A 19885-nucleotide genomic window follows, 5' to 3' on the forward strand; every position below is an offset into this window, starting at 1 on the left:
ACCTTTTTATGTTCTTTAAAAAAAAAAAAAGTCTTGGAACATAATGTAAAGATTATTTGTGTAGCACTGTTAAAGAACACCCAGGGCATGTTCTTGAAAGGCTCTCTGAAGATTATTTTGTGAAATGAGGATAACTTTGGAGAACGTTCATAGAGGATTTCCTGAATGCTGGATCTTGGTCTGGGCTCAGAACAAAAAAAAACTTGCTCTGAGCCCAGAAATAGGAAAGACCAACATAGACCTACAACTATGTTGGTCTTTGAGCTTTAAAGTCCTCGTGAGATCGAATTTGATGTGTAATATCTATACGTGTGAGATTGTGAATGTGGTCATGTATGATCCATTTTGCATTATATGTTTCTCATACACCACACTGGCCCAACAATGACTAAACTGCCATTTTGTAGATATTCTTATTTGTTTTTGATGGCTTTTAATTTAATGGAAAACAATTTTGAAATGTTTCTGATTTGATGGAATGCTTTTTTCTTTTATATTGAATAGTAGCACAGCAGATGCCGAATTGTGGGCGGTGTTTAATCAGGCCACTGGAGCTGACCAATCACTGCAGACTGGCTTTTTGGGGGCGGGGACATCCTCTATAACTTGTTTTTTTTATTCCTGGGAAATCTGCAATGGCAAATAATACTGTGCAAGCTGTTTTAATGGGGACTTTCAGAGAGGCATTTTGTTTGCTTGTTAACAGAACTAGTATAAACTACCAAGTTGAATTTCATGAAAGCGAGTGGGCAGTTGAAATATGGGCTATGGGAGAACCCATTTCATTTTAGGTGCTGACTGAGATTCATTCAAACTGCAATATGAAGATTTTGCCTGTGAGAGGAGGCGTTCTCTGAGATCTTGTCACATTTTTGCTGTTACTGCTTTCTGGAGACAATACACATTTTATGAAACATGGATCATATACTTTATCAGACCAGTTATAATTTAATTCAATCCTAAATAATTACCAGTGGGGGAAAAAAGTTGACACATTGAGGCTGATGTTGTCATCCAGTTATTTAATCCAACTGTGTTTGCATTAGGATTTCCAAGTTCCACCAAACATCGACTGTACCCTTCTCATAGCAGCTCTTATACACTTGCCAGGGGTTTTTAAATGGAGTAAACATTTAAAGTTACCTCACAAATTAAAGTAATATAATGAAAGCGATCAAATCTTTTCATAACTTTTACAACAGACTGTGTCAGATCTAGAAAATGAATTGTATTCGAAAGAATTTAAACCAGACATACAAACATTTTTCCTTCACTCATTATCACACAAAAAAATTTTCAGATATGATAAAGCAGCCTTTATAAACACGATCGGCCAAAACGACTCAAAATCAACCAGACTTGTGTAAACGCAAGACGGCCTTGGGTGCTATTTATGCCAAAACTAATCTGTTGAGTACTGAGGACTCACCACCACCTGGTACGAGAACACGCTCGAGGGGCATGGATAGGTTTGCTCTGTGATGCTGGGAATGTATACAAGGCTGTCACTGTCAGTGCCACTAAATTCACCCACGGATGACACGTACCTCCCTTCACACCTCACAATAAGCTTATTTCTGTAATGAATACGCTCCTCGATCTCACTGGGTAAATTATTCGGCTTTTCCTGAATAGCTAAACTAAATGCTGGCAGAGAGGAGCAAGTGACACCTTCTCTTGTGCAGTCTTCTTCGCTGATAAACACCTTTGCTTCCCATCGTATGCTGTGTAAAGCAAAGTAGGCACTGTTATGAACTGGTGTTTGGAAACCAGATGTCAGACTGTTGATGTGCTGACCCTGAGAAAGGTAGAGACCAGAATCCTTGTAAGCTCTGACCTCCTGAGTGCTGAAAGTGAAGCTCCATAGTGTGGCAGTGTAAAGCCGGGATGTGTAGATGTCCTGTTCTTCTGTCACACCGGCAGTGAGCAGCATGTTCGGTGGCAGAGCGTTGAACTGAAACCCCTTCATCTTGCTGCTATAATACCGTGGGCTGTCAAGTTTGTATAAGTCTTCTGCTGATATCATTGGGAAGCGGACAAGCTTCAAAAGGACCTCGGGGATAGTTGTGTTCTCTTGAGCTGCTGCCCATGTCTCCAGTCCATGTAAAATGACGGTTTCATTACGCACCACGAGGTCTGAGCGGGACAAAAGAGTTTGGACCAGATTGAATGGAAGGTCGGTCCAGGCTGGGCTTTGGATCAGCGCCTCGCAGTTCAACGCCAGGTAGTGGAGGTAGACCTCCTGCAAAGACTCGTCAGCTGTATGAACTGCATACTGGTAGAACAACGAGTTCTGACTCTGGAAAGTGGGGTCCTCTGGTAGAAACAGTGTGAAAATAGTTTTTGCTTCATTCTGAAGTTCTGACAAGCCCCAGTCAGAAGCCATCTTGAGAATACAATAGGCAGAGGGTAGTGTGACCTTAATTTTTCTTGTGTAGAAGTATCTGAAATTGTAAACATTTTGTTAGATCTAGCTGACACTGAGTGTACGTCAGACAGTGGCTGGCTGAAGATAAAAATCTGCTCTTAATTTAAGCTTAAAGGGATAGTTCGCCTCTTTTGACATGAAGCTGTATGACATCCCATATTCGCAATATCATTTATGAACATTGACTTACCCCCTGCTGCGTCCTGTGAGCGGAGTTCCAGCCTCGTTTTGGCGTTGACGAAGGTAGTCCGGCTAGTTGGCTGGGATCGCGAAAGTAAAGCGTTTTGCTTCTCAAAACAATATGCGTTCAAAAGAGTAATACATTTGCATCACAAAATCGTTAGCCAGAAAAAGTCAGACCTCACAATCGCTTGGCACTATTTCTCTCTCCCTTCGTATCACTACGGGCTGTGTAAACCATGCAGACCGAAGTGCAGACCGAGCACTCCCCTGCTTCCGAGCAGTAAACACCGTAACAGGTGCAGCTATTGCTAGGTGGCTGAGCGCATTGATATGAAGGGAGGCAAAAATAGCGCCAAGCGATTGTGAGGTTTGACTTTTTCCCGGAGGACGATTTTGTGATGCAAATGTATTACTCTTTTGAACGCATATTGTTTTGAGAAGCAAAACGCTTTATTTTTGTATTCCCAGCCAACTAGCCGGACTACTTTCGTCAACACCAAAACGAGGCTGGAATTCGGCTCACAGGACGCAGCAGGGGGTAAGTCAATGTTCATGCACAATATTGCTAGTATGGGATGTCATACAGCTTCATGTCAAAAGAGGCGAACTATCCCTTTAAATACAAATGCTGTGAGGTCATTTTACCTGATAAAAGCATTGGCATGTTGAACACAGTCAGAAGCGACGTCGATGTTGAGGCTGCTGAAGTCTGGCCGTGAAGCTTTGAGGCTTGGGTTCAGATAAAGTATGAGCCTGTGAGCACTGATCGTCTCCACAGTGTTGTTGTCCACCACCACTGATATTTCTAAGTCAATGTCATGTCCACTGTCAAACAGCTCCCCCAGCTGATCAGAGAGGCTTGCATTGTGTTCCAAAGCGTACTCACGGATATTTTCACATCTAACGCCAGCATCCTCACCGTGACCGCAGTTATGTTTGCCCCACCCTGGAAACGAACACTGAAGCAAGGTTTTCTCTGTTCCACTGCAGCCTAAATCATCCATCCAGATGTTACCAGTCCCTAAGACAAAATGTGAATTAGTGAGAGATATTAACAAGCATTAGCAATTTTTCCAAACACTGTCTTGAAAATGCATCATGTAAGTGGAGTATTTTTTGACGTCATGAGTGTTCATACATGCACTGAGCTGTACTGTCTTGCCTGCAGTTTCACACAGTACTGACAGAGTAAGCTGTATTACCCTGGCCAAAAGCAGCGGATCCTGGAGCTTCTTTTGCACCGGGGGAATAGAGCTGTCGACACACAACGTGAGCATCATTTATGTCCCAGCTGTCATCGCACACAGTCCCCCAAGCTCCGTCATGAAAGATCTCCACACGCCCTTCGGAGTTATCTTGACCTCCTGCCAGTCTCACAAAACCTTCTTCATGACCTAAAGAAAAATGCGGCAGCCAGATTTAGTCATCACTGTCCAAAGATTGGGACTCAAATAGAAAAAAAAGAGTTAATACGTCTGTATATACAAATGTAAAAATTTGGTTCTCATAAAAATGTAAAAAAAAAGATGTACAGTTTGTTTTTATTGTACAAGCAACAACAGCGTTTGACAGATGTAACTAATCTTACAGATAACGGGACTTATTCATAACTGTATGTATTCTGTACAACTTGAGCTATAAATGTTCCTCCGCTTTCATGAGAAAATAAGGCCACCTTGCTTTATACCAATCATACAATAAATTAAATTTGTAAGATCCAAGGCACGGACATGAAGAAGGGCAAAGTGGGACTTTTGTTTGACATAAAATGATAGCAACACATTTTGATGTGAAACAAATCAACCGTTAACTCACCAGTGGACAAACTGAGGCCCAGCAGGAAGAGACCGAGTGTTAAAGTGTTTCCATTCATTTCAATAGAACTGCTCTGGGAAAAAGAGGGGGGAAAGGAAAAGTTGTAAGAACATGCTGTCTCGTTCACGTTTTGAGATTTTAGAGACCATTTTTACTTTTTTCCTTACCAAAACAATCTTTCATTTATTTTCAAATTGTTATGTTTTTTTTCTCCCTAATCACAAACTGCATGCAATGTATCAGCTTTCCATGCATTTGTCTGATTAAGATAATAAAAAAAACTTACCTCAACTATAGCTACTATACACATAAGAATGATGTGTGGCAGCTTCCTGATCCTTGTGAAAAGTGACTTGAAGACTGAACTTGGGACTGGAGAAAACTAAAGTGGATAAACCTGCACAGTTGAATTTATTGTGGGAGGTCATTTTCCAGAAATTACCACACCCTATCAAGGCGAGTCAAAGAAGAATTTGAAAAAAAGTCGTCTGATGCCACCTTTTTGTTCTAATTATGCTGGCGAATCAAATGCGACTTTTATATATATATATATATATATATATATATTTTTTTAATGATGCTTTAGTGGATGTTAACTAATTGAAAAGAGTAGTAATCATGTCCACCAGACTGAGAAATGGAAATTGAAACAAGAAGTAGAGTTAAAAGGCTAATGTAAGCGTAAAATATTGCTTTATTATTCGGCTAGAACGAGAACTCAGTTCCCGTTTTTATTAAGTCTCATGACTGGAATGGCTACATTCTTAAAATAATTACCGGTCAATATAAAGAAATAACACAAAAGGCCAAACGGAGACCATGCATGCGCATGGTGTATGTAATATATCAATATTAAACAATTTACAACATGGCATATGTTCCATTAAAGACTATCTACTGCAGGTTCCTCGTGCTGTGGTCGCACGTTCAGATTGCTACACATTGGGGTTTTGTTGCTAAGCGACCATTGACGTGCTGTTGTAAACAGCTTTCGGGAAGTAGTAAAGGGGGGTGAAGCCCGCGAGAAATGCCTTTTTGACGAGAAAAAGCACTAATTTTTATCTATCTATTTATATGTCGCTCTTTTGCGAACTTCAACTGTCGTTTGGTTTTCTGAAACTTAAGTGACGTTAGCATAGTCAAGAAGCAGAAAAAAAGAAAAAAAAAACTAAAACGATGTCGGCGCGAGAAGAACAAGCAAACATCGGCAAGGTGCTCGGTTTTCTTCGAGAGTGGGACCGCGGTGACGGCACGGTTCGTAGCCGCATGTTGAGCACCTTTCTGTCTCAAAACGCAGGGAGGACGTTTTATGAGCTGGAGCTGGAGTTAGCGCAGGTTGCCAGTCTCTTCCTGGCTCGACTCACCACATGGATGAGACTTACGTATCCCACCCACCACTGTAGCTTAACCTTCATTTGTATTGTTCGACGAACAGTAGTGTAACTGACTTACTGACAAATCAAACACACATCGCTGGGTCTGTACTGCACTGGACATGTGTTAACTTAACTGATGAACGTCACATATAATAAATGTTCAAGTCCAATGGACTTCCGTCAGGTTGTTTACATGTTACCCAGAGCAGAATGAGCAGGGAGCCAGTTTACTGTCTTTTATATCTAGTCTATTGTTTGTGTGTAAGTCTTCTCAATCCACTCAGACAGTCCTTTACCATTCATGCAGATACATGTTTGGCAAATTCTTGGGACTCCAACTGAAAGCTATTGGGATTTTCCTGTCTACTTCTAACCAGTGAGTGAACTCATTGCTGCATCTCACTCTGTAAAGTACTTTATGTGTGGCCACATAATGTGTTTTCTGACAGTGATCAGTACCTCACGGAGTTCCTGGAGGACGGGGGCGTCCTCATTCTCCTGGATATTTTGAGCCACTCTCTGATAAAGGAGGCTGACAAGGCTGAAGCCCTTCGTCTTCTACTCGCAGTCTCAAATTCTGGTCGCGATTGCAAAGAGTTGATCTGTGAAAGCCATGGTAAATTCCACACACATGTGTAGCTGCACTCACGCATGCCATAATATCCCCTGTCTCAGTAATCGTGTTTCTTGCCATTTTCAGTATATCTATCTCTTGACACCTTAATCCGTTTTGATGTATCTGCAGGTGTGAGAGTCATAGCAGAATGCCTGTTCATGACAAAAAAAGCTGACACCCGGCAGGCAGCGGGTGCCCTTCTGGAATCCCTTTCCAATGGAAACCCAAAACATCAAGACCAAATTTACAAAAGCCTGATCGCTCTCATGACCTGTGCCTCACCTAAAGTCCAGCAGGTGGTCCTGCACACGTTACGCACCGTGCAGGTAAAGCCGGACGTTCAGAGGGAATTCCCAACTCGCCATGTTATCCTTACCTTGATATGTACACAGAAAACGGGAGCTGATTTTCATTGGTTACAAATGAATCTCGCTTGCAGCTGAAACTGAAATCGGCCGACGGCAGCATTGTAGCGCCTCTGCTTAACATGCTCAGGTCCCTGCACCTGGAGGTGCAGCATGAAGGTAAGAGAAGAAGATGCCAAATCAGGCTGGTTCTTTTTTTTTTTAAGCAAAGTCTTTTATTTGTTCTGTGAAACTTTTTTTAACCCTGTGAAATGCCAGATTTACCCTTGTGGGCCTGCATGAAAAACTGCCATCCTGTTATGGATTGCTCATCCTTTAACCTTCTCTCTCTGTGTTTCTGTCTGACAGCTATTAATCTGATCTTGGACCTGAAGCGTCAGGATGTGAAAGCGACGCTGCTCTCTGGACTGGTGGCTCTGCTGAGACCCGTGACAGAAGAAGTGCAGCAGCAGCAGCAGATCACAGAAGGTGACGCCGTTGCCTGGATGTCTGATTTGTTTAGAATTAAACTGTTCCGTAAAGACATATTTTGCAAATTAACCCCTTTACACTGACAACACAGGACGCTATTTAAATACTTCCTCAGCTAAATCACTAGCTTCCTGCATAAGATTTCTGCAGTTTCTGAAACGTATGTGTCACTTCTGCACACAGCCGGACTCGTACGGCGAGACCTGATATGCCACATTTGAATTTTTTATACGTGTTGTTTCCCTGTGTGATCCATTAGAAGCTGAGATGATGAAGGTGACTGGATCTCTCCCTGTGTTTGTGCAACAAGCTGCTGCAGCTAAAGCAATACGGTGCTTAAACACACCGGCCCATGTTTTTATATTACTAGTTTATTTTCAGCTGTTGTTATCCGGCAAGCATGATTTTTTTTTTTTTGACGGAGTCCGATGTGTTAAAGGTTGTTGGCTGAGGAGGATCAAGAGCTTTGTCGTGAGCTTCTCTCTCTTGGAGTGATCCAGCATCTTCTGTACGCAATGGGCAACAGAGAACACACCGATGCCCAAATACAAGCCAGCCTGGCCTTGGAGGTACATACTGCACATGTGCTACGCCTTCGTTATGCACATACACACACACATCACTGCTTTCTAAACACAGTCCGCTGTGGTTTATAACGATTTCTACCCAACTTGTGAATTGACTCTTTTTTTTTTACATAAAAAGCCACAGAGGGGCTTCGACTTGGAGATTAAGCAATGATGCATACTTCCAATAAAATACACAGATGGTACCAACAAAAACTCTGTTTTACTTTGCAGTAATTTGTGTTCCAGTAAAGCCCATTGTTTTCTTCTTACACAAAATTGAAAACAGAAAGTACAAACCACATAATTGGGCATAAACACAAGCTGGAGTTCTCAAAGTCAGACAGACATATTTTAGGTTTGTTCCGGCTCTAATGTGTGCCTGTCATACTCAAATGCAAACCGGCATACATGTGCATACAAATACATCCTGTACCCTCGCACAAATGTTTTGATTAACTCTCAGTGCCTTCTTGCATCTCTGCCTAGCACTTTGTGCGCTCTTTCCCACGGATTGGGGAACACGTGCAGAGAGTCATGGGCAGCGCGCTCTTTGCAGCTTTTATGGTGAGCTTGATTAACTTACCAATTATTACAACAGTTCATGGGAAAGCCGTTGGAAGTCGGCGCCAACAAATTTAATCACCCTGTTTCCGCAGAACAGAGCTGATGCGTTCCACATGAAAGTAGACAAAAGACTAGCTGAGACCCTGCTGTCAAATCAGGCTGACACAATTAAAGGTAATGATTTTATCTCATCAAAAGCTAGACAAAGGTTTGTCTTACTTTTCTCTATTTCCTGCTGTCAGATCAATAGATTGATAGTCTCTCCCTGTCAAACTTTGTGTTTCAGCTCCAGATGGTCACATGTCTGATTGCTGAGCAGGAGAAGAAATGATTTTACTTTGTGTGGATGAACACAAAATCTAATGTGACTACGGTTCATTTTCTATTAAAAGAATGTTGACTCATAACTTTTCCTGTTTCCCTTTTTTGAATGGTAAGATTTTTTATTTAAGTAAAAAAACAAAAAAAAAACATATATACTGGATTTAACAAAATAATATACCATATATAATGTGCCATTTCACTGTACATACCGTAATAAGATGTAAAGAACACCTTTACGTAAGATTTTATTTGTACCCTCCCACCGGAGGTGACGCTTCACCTACGTAACTAGTTTCCTCACAGCTGATTGGACAAAGTGCTCCCGTCGGTTCTTTGCGTGGCGGGAGCTGAAATGAGCCCACGAGGTAAACAACACGGTCCTGCGGAGCGGACAGATATAAAATAAGTCCCTGTAGTTGGTGTTTGATAATGAGCAGGTTACGTTCAGCGATGTCTAAAGGCCAAAGAGCCAGATTTGAGATGGTGGGAACAACAACAACAACACTGACGCGGAAGAGGTCAAAGACAGCGGTGAAAGAAGGTATACCACCCTGTTGATTTTAGTATATTTGAAAAGAGGCTCTCGGAGTGCCTAATTCACACGCAGTGATGTGAAACAGTATCCTGTGGCGTCCATGAGATGTTCGCTCCAGCTGTGTCTGCCATCTTTTGTACATTACAAACGTCAGCTGAAAATCACAGTGCAGTGGGAAACAACAACCGCACAACAAAAACACAGTTGCAATTCTAGACATAAAAAGAGTGTCAGAACACAGAAGATTTGCAGCCAAGGAGAGATTACCACAACAGTATAAAGATACATCCTCTGGTAACACAACAAGTAAACCAATGATGAATGTCTATGACAACTTATTATAACGTCCACCCTCTTCTTAAAATGCAGATATTAACTAGAAAATCTACATATCTTACATAGAAACGTGCCTGTTTGGAGGATATATGTGATCTCAGCTGTTAATTGATATTTATACAACAAAATGTAAGTGATTTTTACTCTCTCAAGCCTTGATGCAAAGAATAGTTGAACTGCTTTTGGCTTTGAATAATGGCATTGACTCAGTGTGGATGCCAAAACTCAACCTCAGATCCACCAGACATGTTCTGGCTGCTATGCTTTGGGCCCTCACAGCCCACCTTCAAGGCGCAAGTGGCGAAAGGTGTGCGGATCAGGCCAAAAGTGTCTGTTAACAGTGAAAAGAATGACAGGTGTGTGCCTTTCTTCCAGAGAACGCCACAAATCCGTCCTCGTACCACTCCTTCTCTGAGCCCGCTGATGTCGTGCGGCTGCGCTCTCAGCTCCTGAGCTGGTATGACGAGGAGAAGAGAGAGCTGCCATGGAGGACTCTGGTAAAAAAACAAACAAAAAAAAAACAAACTTATATTTTACTACATTGGGCTAGAAAGTGTGAGCCATTTGATTCTAAATGTAAGTTAGGCACAATATGCCTCAGTATCACTCAGAGTTTGAAAGGGCCAAGTGTCGCACACGTTTGATGATGCTCAAGTGAACACGAAGCCTCTTTAAAAACGACGCTGACTGGCTCCCTGTTTGTCCTTTGAAGGCTGTGACGGAGTCAGATCCCAACATCAGGACATATGCCGGTAAGCAGATGTTTTTTCTTTTTCACCGCTGCTTTAATTACTCTTAAACTGAACGTTTCTTTGATTGTTTTTCAGTGTGGGTTTCGGAAATAATGCTGCAGCAGACTCAAGTGTCCACAGTGAAAGACTACTACAACAGATGGATGAAGGTAGGCAATTTCTGTGTTTTTTTTAGTACTTTGAGCTGTACCAGTATTCGGTGTTATACTGTGGGATCTATAAATTGGACTCTTTCTGTATCGTGCTCCAGAGGTGGGCCACAGTGCAGGATCTTGCAGCAGCAACACTCAAGGTGATGATTCACAAAGACGCGTGTGCGAAGCTGGTGAATTTTTAAAACACTCACACTGCTGTCCCTCTGAATGCATCGATTTAATTGGTGTGTAGGAGGTGAACCAGATGTGGGCGGGGCTTGGCTACTACTCCCGTGGAAGAAGGCTGCACGAAGGAGCCCAGAAGGTTGGTGAAGGTCGTCTTCTACGTCGGCTGACAATTCTAGCGTTCATAGCAGCATTTTACACCTGTTCTTTGCCCCTTCTTCCACTCACTACCACAGTAGCACACATCAAGAGGAATAAATGACTTGGATTGATGCAATTTGTTCAGATATCATATTGTGTTTTCTAAGACTTAATTGTGTTACTGTGTTTTTTTTTGTTTTTTTCTTCTCAGGTGGTGTCAGAGCTGAAGGGACGGATGCCTCGGACAGTTGATGACCTCCTGAAATCTTTGCCAGGTGTTGGGCGCTACACGGCTGCAGCTGTAGGCTCTATTGCGCTGGGGCAGGTTGGTCAAGATACATAAATGTCTGCACCAGAAGCTGCATGTGTTCCTGTGAAGCAGAGCCAACTGAAAGCTCATGTGCTTGGGTTTGGAAATATTTGGTCCCAGGCTGTTTTTTTTTCTATAATTATGAAAATGTATTCGATATATATTTTTAGTAAAGGCTTCTCAAAGCCGCACAAAGGAGGGAAACTCGTTGTTTGGGGATGTCCACACACTCCAGACGTTGGGCCACTGTAGCTTTGAAAGGATTCTCAGCATAATGTGATGTTAAATATTTCCCTTTAAGTTCCTGTTCGTTAACTCAGATTTGTTTTTGTGAAGAGCTAAAACTTAAAAAAACTCAGTCAGTCAGTCCGTGGTCTCTGTTGCCTAGGTTACTGGAGCTGTAGATGGAAATGTGATTCGGGTGCTGTGCCGCTTGAGGGCCATCGGGGCTGACAGCACAAGTCCTGCAGTAACGGAGGCTCTTTGGTGAGACAAATGTTCACACATGATGGGAATGACAGTGCCTTTGTTCTGTAATGACGGTTTAACCGATGATGCCGCTTGTCTCAGGAATTTAGCCAATATGTTGGTGGATCCAGAGAGAGCAGGAGACTTCAACCAGGCCATGATGGAGCTTGGAGCACGAGTCTGCACGCCTAAAGGACCACTGTGCAGCCAGTGTCCCGTCCAGTCGCACTGCCGCTCGTATCAAAAGGTGCGCGTGATCTTAAGCGCTGACTGTTGCTGAAGAAGCTGAAAGGCTGTTTGAAAGGTCAACATTCATTAGTTATATTACCACCTTCCGAGCTTTATCATCATGTGTCTGTGCAGGTTCATGTCAAACAAGAGCAAAACTCCAAGAAGCTTTTGGGGAAGCTAAACAAGAAGATCTCAGTCCCTTCTGATATAGAAGACTGCAGTAAGCCTCCTCCTCCTCCTCCCTCCTCTTCATCGCCCTGATTCCTTGACACTAAAGCACACGTGTCTTTCCCTTCTGCCTCAGTGAACGCTGGAACGTGCCAGTTGTGTCCCTCGGAGCCTTGGGATGATGAGCTGGGTGTTCAGAACTTCCCCAGAAAGCCGGCAAAAAAGGCTCCCCGAGTGGAGCGAACTCTGACCTGTGTGGTGACCAGGACGGGAGAGGAGGGAGAAGAGTACCTGCTGGTACAGAGACCAAACAAGGGTCAGTGCTCCTGAGGTCAGAGGAAAGGCTCTGAGATCTGGAGCAAGGCTCTAATTCCAATCACTCGACACCTTAAATTCCCATCGTTCTGACTGAGATTTTCTTCATGACCTTAACATGCGGTCAGAAAAGCAAGATACAGAAACACATAGACACAAAAAGTGGAAGTGCACCATTTTTGGGTTAACTTCATGATTGAATTCAATATGTAGTAGCGTTGCGTGTCTGTGGGTTATCAGGTCTGCTGGCGGGTTTGTGGGAGTTTCCGAGTCTCCTGCTGCAGGAGGAAAACTCTGAGGTGAAACGGAAGAGGAGTCTGTGTGACGAAATCAGCAGAGTGCTGGGAGCCCGTTTGACGGAAAGCCTCCTCCAGTATGTGGGAGAGGTGAGCTCGACATTCAGCAGCTGTCTTTTTCTATTCAAATGAGCCGTTTCTGTAGCCGTGTCACATCCCGGGCGTCCTTTTGCAGGTCGTGCACATCTTCTCGCACATCCACCAGACCTATGTGGTTTACAGCGTGCGTTTGAAGGAGAGGGACACACAGACGCAGACTGAAAACACACAGTGGCTCACGAGACCTGCTCTGCAGGACGCTGCTGTGTCCACGGGACAGAAAAAGGTTTGTATTGTGGAGACGTAAATACTAATAATGATGAGACAGGAGACAGAGGTGAGTCGAGTCCGTTCACTCTCCACAAAACAATAATAATACACAACAACGGTAACTCGGTAACTGGCACCGTAACTAGGCAACATGTAAACAGTTTAGAATCCGGAACCGGCATATCCCATAAGCCCTTGCTCTTAAAGGTACAAGCCCTCTGCTGAATGTCTCTCCTAGATTCCTTATTGTGGGTCACCACAGTATTATGTTATACTGTGTACTCTTAAGTGTACTATATATGTGAATATAGATGCACGTAGCGACTATAGGCTGCTGTGGCAGTCACTGAGGGGCTGTGGTGGGGCCTTCAATCAAAATGTCCTCTTAAAAGATCAAAGTTTAGATTTATAATGCACACAGACTTATGGTACCAGTGTCTGAGCTTTATCATTGTCTATTGTCATTGTTTACACAAAAGCAATCAAGCAAGTGAAAATGAAAAACAGTTACAATACAGTGTGCTTTCTCCCATTAAGCACCATTAATGCCCAACTAACATTCTCTTCCTTTTACACTGGCTCTCTGTTACTCAGACGTCTAGGCACCACCGCTCTGTATTTCTGGTTTTACATAGACACGATAGTCCGTGTGAAGGATCTAATTGATGCTGCATGCTAACTCTCCTGCAGATTGTGAAGCTTTTTGATTCTGTGGACGCCCCAAAGGAAAAAACCTCTAAGGTAAGCCCCTCTATTTGTTTGATGATCCCCTGCGAGTAACATGGTTCCGACACAACATGGAAACTGGTCTTCGTTTTTTTGCCCATACCTTTGTAGGTATGGAAACGAATGCTGTTTTAAACTGACCTTGTTCTCTAAAATATTTTTAAAAAATCCGACTTTTTATGAAAGCGGCGTGGCTGCGACTCAGTGGGTTGAGCGGTCCTCCCCCAGCGGCAAGGTTTTCAGTCCGAGTCCCTGCACCTCCAACACACCTGACCCTGATATGCTCATCGGTGTGGGATTATAGAGAAAATCACTGCATATTTATAGAATGCAGATATGCAGTAATTGGCGTGTGTGTGAATGGGTGAATGATAAACACAGTGCATTGTAGAAGCTAAGCAAGGTCAAAGGGCGCTGCATGAGGGTAAACCATGAAAGCGAGGGCAGTGGCCTGATGCCTCTACAGCCTGTTGAACCGAATCCAGGCAGACTGAAAGCAAACATTAATTTTGAGATAACTAGATAACGCGCTTGTTTAAACCGCTAAGTCAGACAGCGATGTGGTTAGAAAACTTTTTCTTTTGCTGTCTCCATGTATACAGTAAATAATCAAGGCTGCACAGATGCTGACGGGAAATGTTCGTTTTCTTATTTGGACAGCTAAAAATAATGGGCCTTAACTTCTTCTCTGGCTGAGACACACTGTTTTTTATCATGGCAGCTAGAATAAAGTGATGAGCGTTAAACGTGTCTGGGACGTGTAGATGTGTTCATTTTCAAGATGTCTTGTTTAATGCGTATTTGTGCCGACTAATGTTGTGATCCAAACGAACGGTTATTGTAGTTTATCCAATCCAAGCATGACACGGAAAAGGCACGGATGTTCGAGCGCTGAAATAATCCGACATATTTTACAATCCCCTCGTACTTCATCTGTGCTTGTCTCACACAGGACGGTAAACGGCCAAACTCCTCGGGCCGAAAGAGTGACAAGACATTACAGAGTTCAAAAAAGGCCAGGCTGGCTGCGGCTAACGGTGGAAGCAGGCAGCTCTCTCTCAGCTCCTTCTTCAAGACTGTGAAAGAAGAATGCGGATAGCGTCCTTAGGGACTTTAGAGTCCTACATGGGGCCTTTGTTAAAAACATTTTTATGTCTGTGTACATTAATATATGAAAGCATCACTGTTATGTCTCCACTTTACGTCAACATTAGACTGCCAGGGCCCCAGTTTTTGAATTGGGAGACTTTTACTTTTTTTTTTTTTTTTTTAACAGCTTAATGTTAATGATGCTTTTTTAATCAATGACCTTTGCTACAAATACTGTATGATATCATACTTTTATGTAAAGACCACTTAATGTCTGTAACCGAAGCATATTCGAAAAGGTTGTGTTTTTTTACTGGAATAATAAAAATTATATATAAAAAAAGAAGAAGTCTGGGGATTAAAGTCTGTCTGTGGATAACGAGTACCATATTAGATCCAAACCAATCTGACAATTGCATAGATGCATACGTTAGCGACAACAGCTCGAGCGTTAAAATGGGGAAAGAATTTTAAATCATCACAGGTCGTGTCGGCGAGCGACAGCGCCCCCTACTGAGCTGACAATGCAAAATGGGAAGAAGACACAGGAAGTGAAGCGCTTTCTTCGCCGATACTTTTAAAGTTACGCGGCGGTGGAGACGACGGTGTCCACAGAGGTGTGGCTGAGTCCTGCTGCAGAGTTTCCCCAGGCCGGGTTGGCTCGCCTGAAGTTGAACTTTGCCGCTCATTAAATAACAAATCGTTACAGGTTGCGTCCAAAGGTTTCCCGGCGCCGTCACTGAAAGGGTTTTGCTGAAGAGCGGTTTGCAGGGGTGAGAATCAATCATTTCTTTTCCTGACTATAAACTACAGACAAAGATTTCTTTTTTTTTTTTTCTTTCCCCTAATTGTATGCATTTATTTATTCCCTGAACTACCTGTTGGTTTCAGATGGCTTCAGCTTGGCAGATGGCCCTGTCCGCGCTCCAGAGGAACTTGGATAATGGAGGTGTGATTATGATATCCCGCACAGATCCGTTCAGATTTGTTATTTCCTGTGTCTCTGGCAGTTGGTGAATGTGACCGGTCTCGTGGACGGCCTGTGTGGGGGTTGGGAGCTGCAGATGTGCCCTCATACTCCGAGTTGACAATCGCAGCTCTGTGGCTTGATATTATCTTGATAAAGTCCCATTTGTAGCAGACCAACAGGAATAACTGCATTTTTTTCTTGTTCCTGGGGCTGAATGTGAATTAATATGAGGGTGGCTGAGGATTGGCTGGTTTCACAAGCAATGTAATCTTTGCATCTTCTAAACAGACTAAAACAAACGTTGGATGTTAACATTTGGTGACAGAAAAGCAGCTCCCATCACTTTTCACTCATGTTTCCTTCCTGTGATGCATTTTGTGGCCGCTGCCTGACACAGTCTTATTCTAACCCTCCAGACAAGAGGACTGACCCCTGGCTGCTGGTGTACTCCCCCGTCCCCGTGGCCCTCATCTTTCTGGTTTACCTCTGCGTGGTGTGGGTCGGCCCTCGTCTGATGAAGCACAGAGAGCCCGTTGACCTCAAAGCGGTTCTGATCGTTTACAACTTCGCCATGGTTGTCCTGTCCGCATACATGTTCCATGAGGTGCGTTTAAGATGCCTTCAGTTCAGTTTCAGCAGCGCGTCTCAAACGAGTCGCGAGCACAGCCGGGATGAAACCCTGACCTCGAAACACACCGATTCAAACGTTTTCCATTTGATTTTATTTCAGCTGTTTTACAATTTCATGTTTTTTTTTAAATAAATTCTGTCACTATGAGGAAAGTCATCTACAAGTGGTGTGCGCTGTAGAACGTTCGATTGAGAAAGTAAATCAGCAAAACTCCATTCATGTTGTCGTGTTGTCTGCGGGTGACCCAGCAGCTGTTGTTGTCAAGGTGCTGTGTCTCATTATATGACGGAGATCTTACAAATTTAATATGTTCAAATGCATGTCAGGAAAAATAAGCAGTTGTTACTGTTGGTCAGTGAGCATAAAATCAGAGTTCGCCCCTTTTTGGGAAAATGTGCTCTGGGCAGATGAGTCAAAGACAGAAGTTTGGCCACAGGCCAATAACTCTAACCCGTGTTTGATGCACACTAAAGGGAAACTTGTCAGGGGAGCAACCTCATACCAACTGTGAAGCATGGTGGAAGAAGTGTCATGGCATGACTTGGTCTGAGCAGCTTGGAGTCGCTAACCCCTAATCCAGAATTATGCTAATATCAACAAGTATTTGAGGGCAATGTGAGAAACCCTAAATCATCTTGTTACTTTTCATGAAATTGTGCATCAAAATAAAAAAAGAAATGCTAAATCGAACCTGCGTGGACAGTTAGTTCAACATGTTGCTCTTCTGAAATAGGTTGTAAAAACGGACTTTCATTTCTGTACATGATTTCTTTCAGTTCCTGGTCACATCCTGGCTCTCAAACTACAGCCTCCTCTGTCAGCCCGTCGATTACAGCACCAGTCCGCTGGCGATGAGGGTAAGAAAGTCTGTCACTGACCACTATCTGTTGCTTTGTCACACCTGCACAGAAGTTTGAGCTCTCACAAGTTGATGCATAGCTGCCCAAAAGATGCTGCATACGGTGGCGGTTCGGTAACATTGTTTCCCTTGTGCAGATGGCAAGAGCGTGCTGGTGGTTTTTCTTCTCTAAGGTCATAGAGCTCACCGACACGGTACTTCCATTACATTGACCCAGTATCCTCGCCAATCGTTAGTGTTGTACGAATGTGTGCTGAAATCTCCTCTGCTCCTCTTGGGCAGTTCTTCTTCATCCTGAGGAAGAAGAACAGTCAGCTGACTTTCCTTCATGTTTACCATCACGGCACCATGATCTTCAACTGGTGGGCGGGAGTCAAGTATGTGGCCGGAGGACAGTGTAAGTCAACTTCTGTGGAAGGTTAATGTCTCTCGATGTTACCTTCTTCATTAAGTTTCACATCTTGTTTTGCACTCTGTCTGCCCCATCTCCCGCAGCGTTCTTCATCGGTGTGGTAAACACCTTCGTTCACATCATCATGTACTCTTACTACGGCCTGGCAGCGATCGGCCCTCACATGCAGAAGTACCTGTGGTGGAAGCGGTACCTGACATCTCTGCAGTTGGTGAGCGGCTCCGAGACCTACACGGCAGGCGTTCCACGTGTGCTCGCAGAAAGTTTAAACTGATCTCAATTCTGTCCTCTGCCTCTCCGCAGGTGCAGTTCATGCTCTTCCTCCTGCACACGGGCTACAACCTGTTCGCAGAGTGCAACTTCCCCTACTCGATGAATGCGTTTGTGTTCGGTTACTGCGTCACCCTCATCATCCTCTTCAGTAACTTCTATTATCAGAGCTACCTCAGCAAAAAGAAGCAGAAATGAGGCGACAGCAAACACATGTTTTAAAGGGAGGGGGAGGGGTTGATGATGAAGTGATGGAGGGATTTTACCCTAAGGAAGTAAGTTCTGCCTGCAGTATTTGTCTTTGTCCACTAGAGGGCAGAGCATGTCCACAGTCTAAAGGGTTTTTTCTCAGGCTGCTGTTGTGTGAACCGATTCTGAGTGATTATTTTGTTTTTTTTACAATATAAAAAGTAGAGACAAGTGTGCACGTTCAATTATTTATTTCTTAAATTGAGAATTGACAAACATTCAAATGATTGTTGTAAACAAACTGTACATTTTATACATATAACAATAATAATTAGAATAATTATCGGAGGTTTGTTTCTCTGCATTATTGCAGAATTGATAAGCCAAGACCCTCCTCCAGAGATAAATCCAAAGGCAAAACAAACAAACAAAAAAAAAAAAGAACATACAGGAATGCAAACTTTTTTTTCACTGCTAAAAATCACAGCAAAAATGATATATTCTTTGCTACACTTCAGTCTAAAATAGATTGAGAGATGTTGATTGGAGAGAAAACAAACGGGAGGGAGGGCACATAGAAAGGATCGTAGTGTTTTTGAAGTTCATACCTTAAAACTGAAGATATTGCAGTGATGAGCTCAGTCTGACTGTACTGTAAGTGTGCAACATGTAGCACCAATGTAATAAAGTCAGATTCAATCCGCGATGAGAACTTGGTGAAAAAAGAAAAAAAAAAAACGATATTGAATCTGGCAAATGATCAACTGATATGTTATTTATTTCATCCTTGTCATTCAAAACATTATCAGTCTGAGCTTGCATTAAATCTCCTTTAATGTAACGTTTCTCAGCCTTCTTGTAAGACTTTGCTAGAATATGAAATCAGAAAATATGCACTGATGTTACATCAAGTTAGGTTTACTGCCCAAATGATCCTTAACACTTGGATTGCTTTCTTGGAATTGCTGGACAATTTCAATTCAGTAATTCAGATAACTGAATGAAGATCGCTTCTTTCCTCAAAAGGCAAATCTAGCGGGTGACGATGAGGAGTTGCATAGTTCTTCATTTTAAGAGGTCATCTCGAAACGGCTTTTTGCCTACTTAAAGAGTTGAACAGATGTAACATCCATTCAGATATTTTCAGTAAACTAACAGAGTTCCATTATAATTATATGACCCTAGAGTTTTTTTTCACCAACTACCCTATATATTTGATTGAGCTAGTTTCCATCTGGTGCGCAGGTCACAACAACCCTTGAAAGTGTGTGATCTTTATTTTGGGAAAAAGAAAGCAGACCTTGAGAGGAGGGGATGTCAGTGTGAATGCGTGTGGACGGAGCTGGACTGCAGAGGTGCGGGGAAGCGTGCCCTGCTCCAGCCTTGCTTTATGTCTCTGTGTAGACGGACGACATGTGGCTCAGGCTGCGGTCAAAGCTGCCCACCTGGAAGAAAATGCTATCCTCTGGGCTGGAGGAAAACTGGTAGCCCGCTCCACCCTGCAGCTCCTGATTCAAGCCGAAGCCTGGAACAGACACGATGAAACAGTTTAATATCAGGGTTATTCAGGTGAACGTTCGTGCTTGTGGCGCACGTGCCGTGAGGAAAGACGTCCTTACCTGCAGAGCCGGTGTTGCTGGTTGACATGTGAAAGCCATTGTGCTGATGGGAGTTGTAGGCATGAGAATCTCCCGGGTTGTGGACTCCACCGACGGTCTGCTCCATCCTGTAGGAGTCTCCAAAATGGAAGCAGCTCTGAAAGCTGCCTTGGTATTCTAGGAAACGAGGGAGGATGTTGAAGAGTGGGGAGAAAAATAGAAGCAGGACTTGATCAGATGCCACCAGCC

The 19885-nt window shown here is 43.2% G+C and overlaps 5 protein-coding genes across 7 annotated transcripts in view; 3 read left to right on the forward strand and 2 right to left on the reverse strand.

Annotated features, from left to right (window-relative positions):
• Positions 1–1034: 1034 nt before the first annotated feature.
• LOC142399789 (galectin-3-binding protein A-like) lies at positions 1035–4801 on the reverse strand. Its single transcript, XM_075484329.1, has 5 exons — positions 4713–4801; positions 4427–4499; positions 3814–4005; positions 3257–3632; positions 1035–2444 (listed from the first exon to the last, which is right to left on the reverse strand). The coding sequence occupies exons 1-5, from the start codon at positions 4734–4736 to the stop codon at positions 1403–1405; spliced, it is 1707 nt and encodes a 568-aa protein (XP_075340444.1). The 5' UTR covers positions 4737–4801; the 3' UTR covers positions 1035–1402.
• A 623-nt stretch (positions 4802–5424) lies between these two features.
• Positions 5425–8781, forward strand: armh1 (armadillo like helical domain containing 1). Of its 3 annotated transcripts, none has more exons than XR_012772927.1 (11): positions 5425–5808; positions 6110–6178; positions 6252–6418; positions 6548–6744; positions 6858–6942; positions 7132–7251; positions 7514–7586; positions 7694–7823; positions 8310–8387; positions 8485–8561; positions 8674–8684. XR_012772927.1 is itself a non-coding variant. In XM_075485205.1 (11 exons), the coding sequence occupies exons 1-11, from the start codon at positions 5603–5605 to the stop codon at positions 8700–8702; spliced, it is 1236 nt and encodes a 411-aa protein (XP_075341320.1). In that variant the 5' UTR covers positions 5425–5602; the 3' UTR covers positions 8703–8781. The 3 variants fall into 3 exon arrangements, 2 of the variants coding, with proteins under 2 accessions (XP_075341320.1, XP_075341321.1); XM_075485205.1 differs by having other exon boundaries at positions 8480–8561; positions 8674–8781; XM_075485206.1 differs by having other exon boundaries at positions 5609–5680; positions 8480–8561; positions 8674–8781.
• A 263-nt stretch (positions 8782–9044) lies between these two features.
• On the forward strand, positions 9045–15151 carry mutyh (mutY DNA glycosylase). Its single transcript, XM_075485209.1, has 15 exons — positions 9045–9252; positions 9958–10079; positions 10295–10334; positions 10410–10483; positions 10585–10626; positions 10722–10793; positions 11007–11120; positions 11494–11591; positions 11676–11820; positions 11937–12024; positions 12109–12288; positions 12528–12673; positions 12759–12908; positions 13583–13633; positions 14571–15151. The coding sequence occupies exons 1-15, from the start codon at positions 9141–9143 to the stop codon at positions 14715–14717; spliced, it is 1581 nt and encodes a 526-aa protein (XP_075341324.1). The 5' UTR covers positions 9045–9140; the 3' UTR covers positions 14718–15151.
• A 132-nt stretch (positions 15152–15283) lies between these two features.
• elovl8b (ELOVL fatty acid elongase 8b) lies at positions 15284–18269 on the forward strand. Its single transcript, XM_075485207.1, has 8 exons — positions 15284–15480; positions 15599–15656; positions 16094–16281; positions 17085–17165; positions 17305–17361; positions 17450–17564; positions 17663–17790; positions 17883–18269. The coding sequence occupies exons 2-8, from the start codon at positions 15599–15601 to the stop codon at positions 18045–18047; spliced, it is 792 nt and encodes a 263-aa protein (XP_075341322.1). The 5' UTR covers positions 15284–15480; the 3' UTR covers positions 18048–18269.
• A 13-nt stretch (positions 18270–18282) lies between these two features.
• The window catches only part of glis1b (GLIS family zinc finger 1b), a 68382-nt gene continuing 66779 nt past the window's right edge, over positions 18283–19885 (reverse strand). Inside the window, exons 9-10 of the mRNA XM_075485204.1 lie at positions 19658–19813; positions 18283–19563 (exon numbers count right to left, since the gene is read on the reverse strand). Coding sequence (XP_075341319.1) covers positions 19427–19563; positions 19658–19813 — 293 coding nt within the window. The 3' untranslated portion in view covers positions 18283–19426. The remainder of the gene's footprint in view (positions 19564–19657; positions 19814–19885) is intronic.

Source organism: Odontesthes bonariensis, chromosome 15 (assembly GCF_027942865.1).
Source record: "Odontesthes bonariensis isolate fOdoBon6 chromosome 15, fOdoBon6.hap1, whole genome shotgun sequence".
In the NCBI taxonomy this organism is placed as follows: domain Eukaryota; kingdom Metazoa; phylum Chordata; class Actinopteri; order Atheriniformes; family Atherinopsidae; genus Odontesthes; species Odontesthes bonariensis.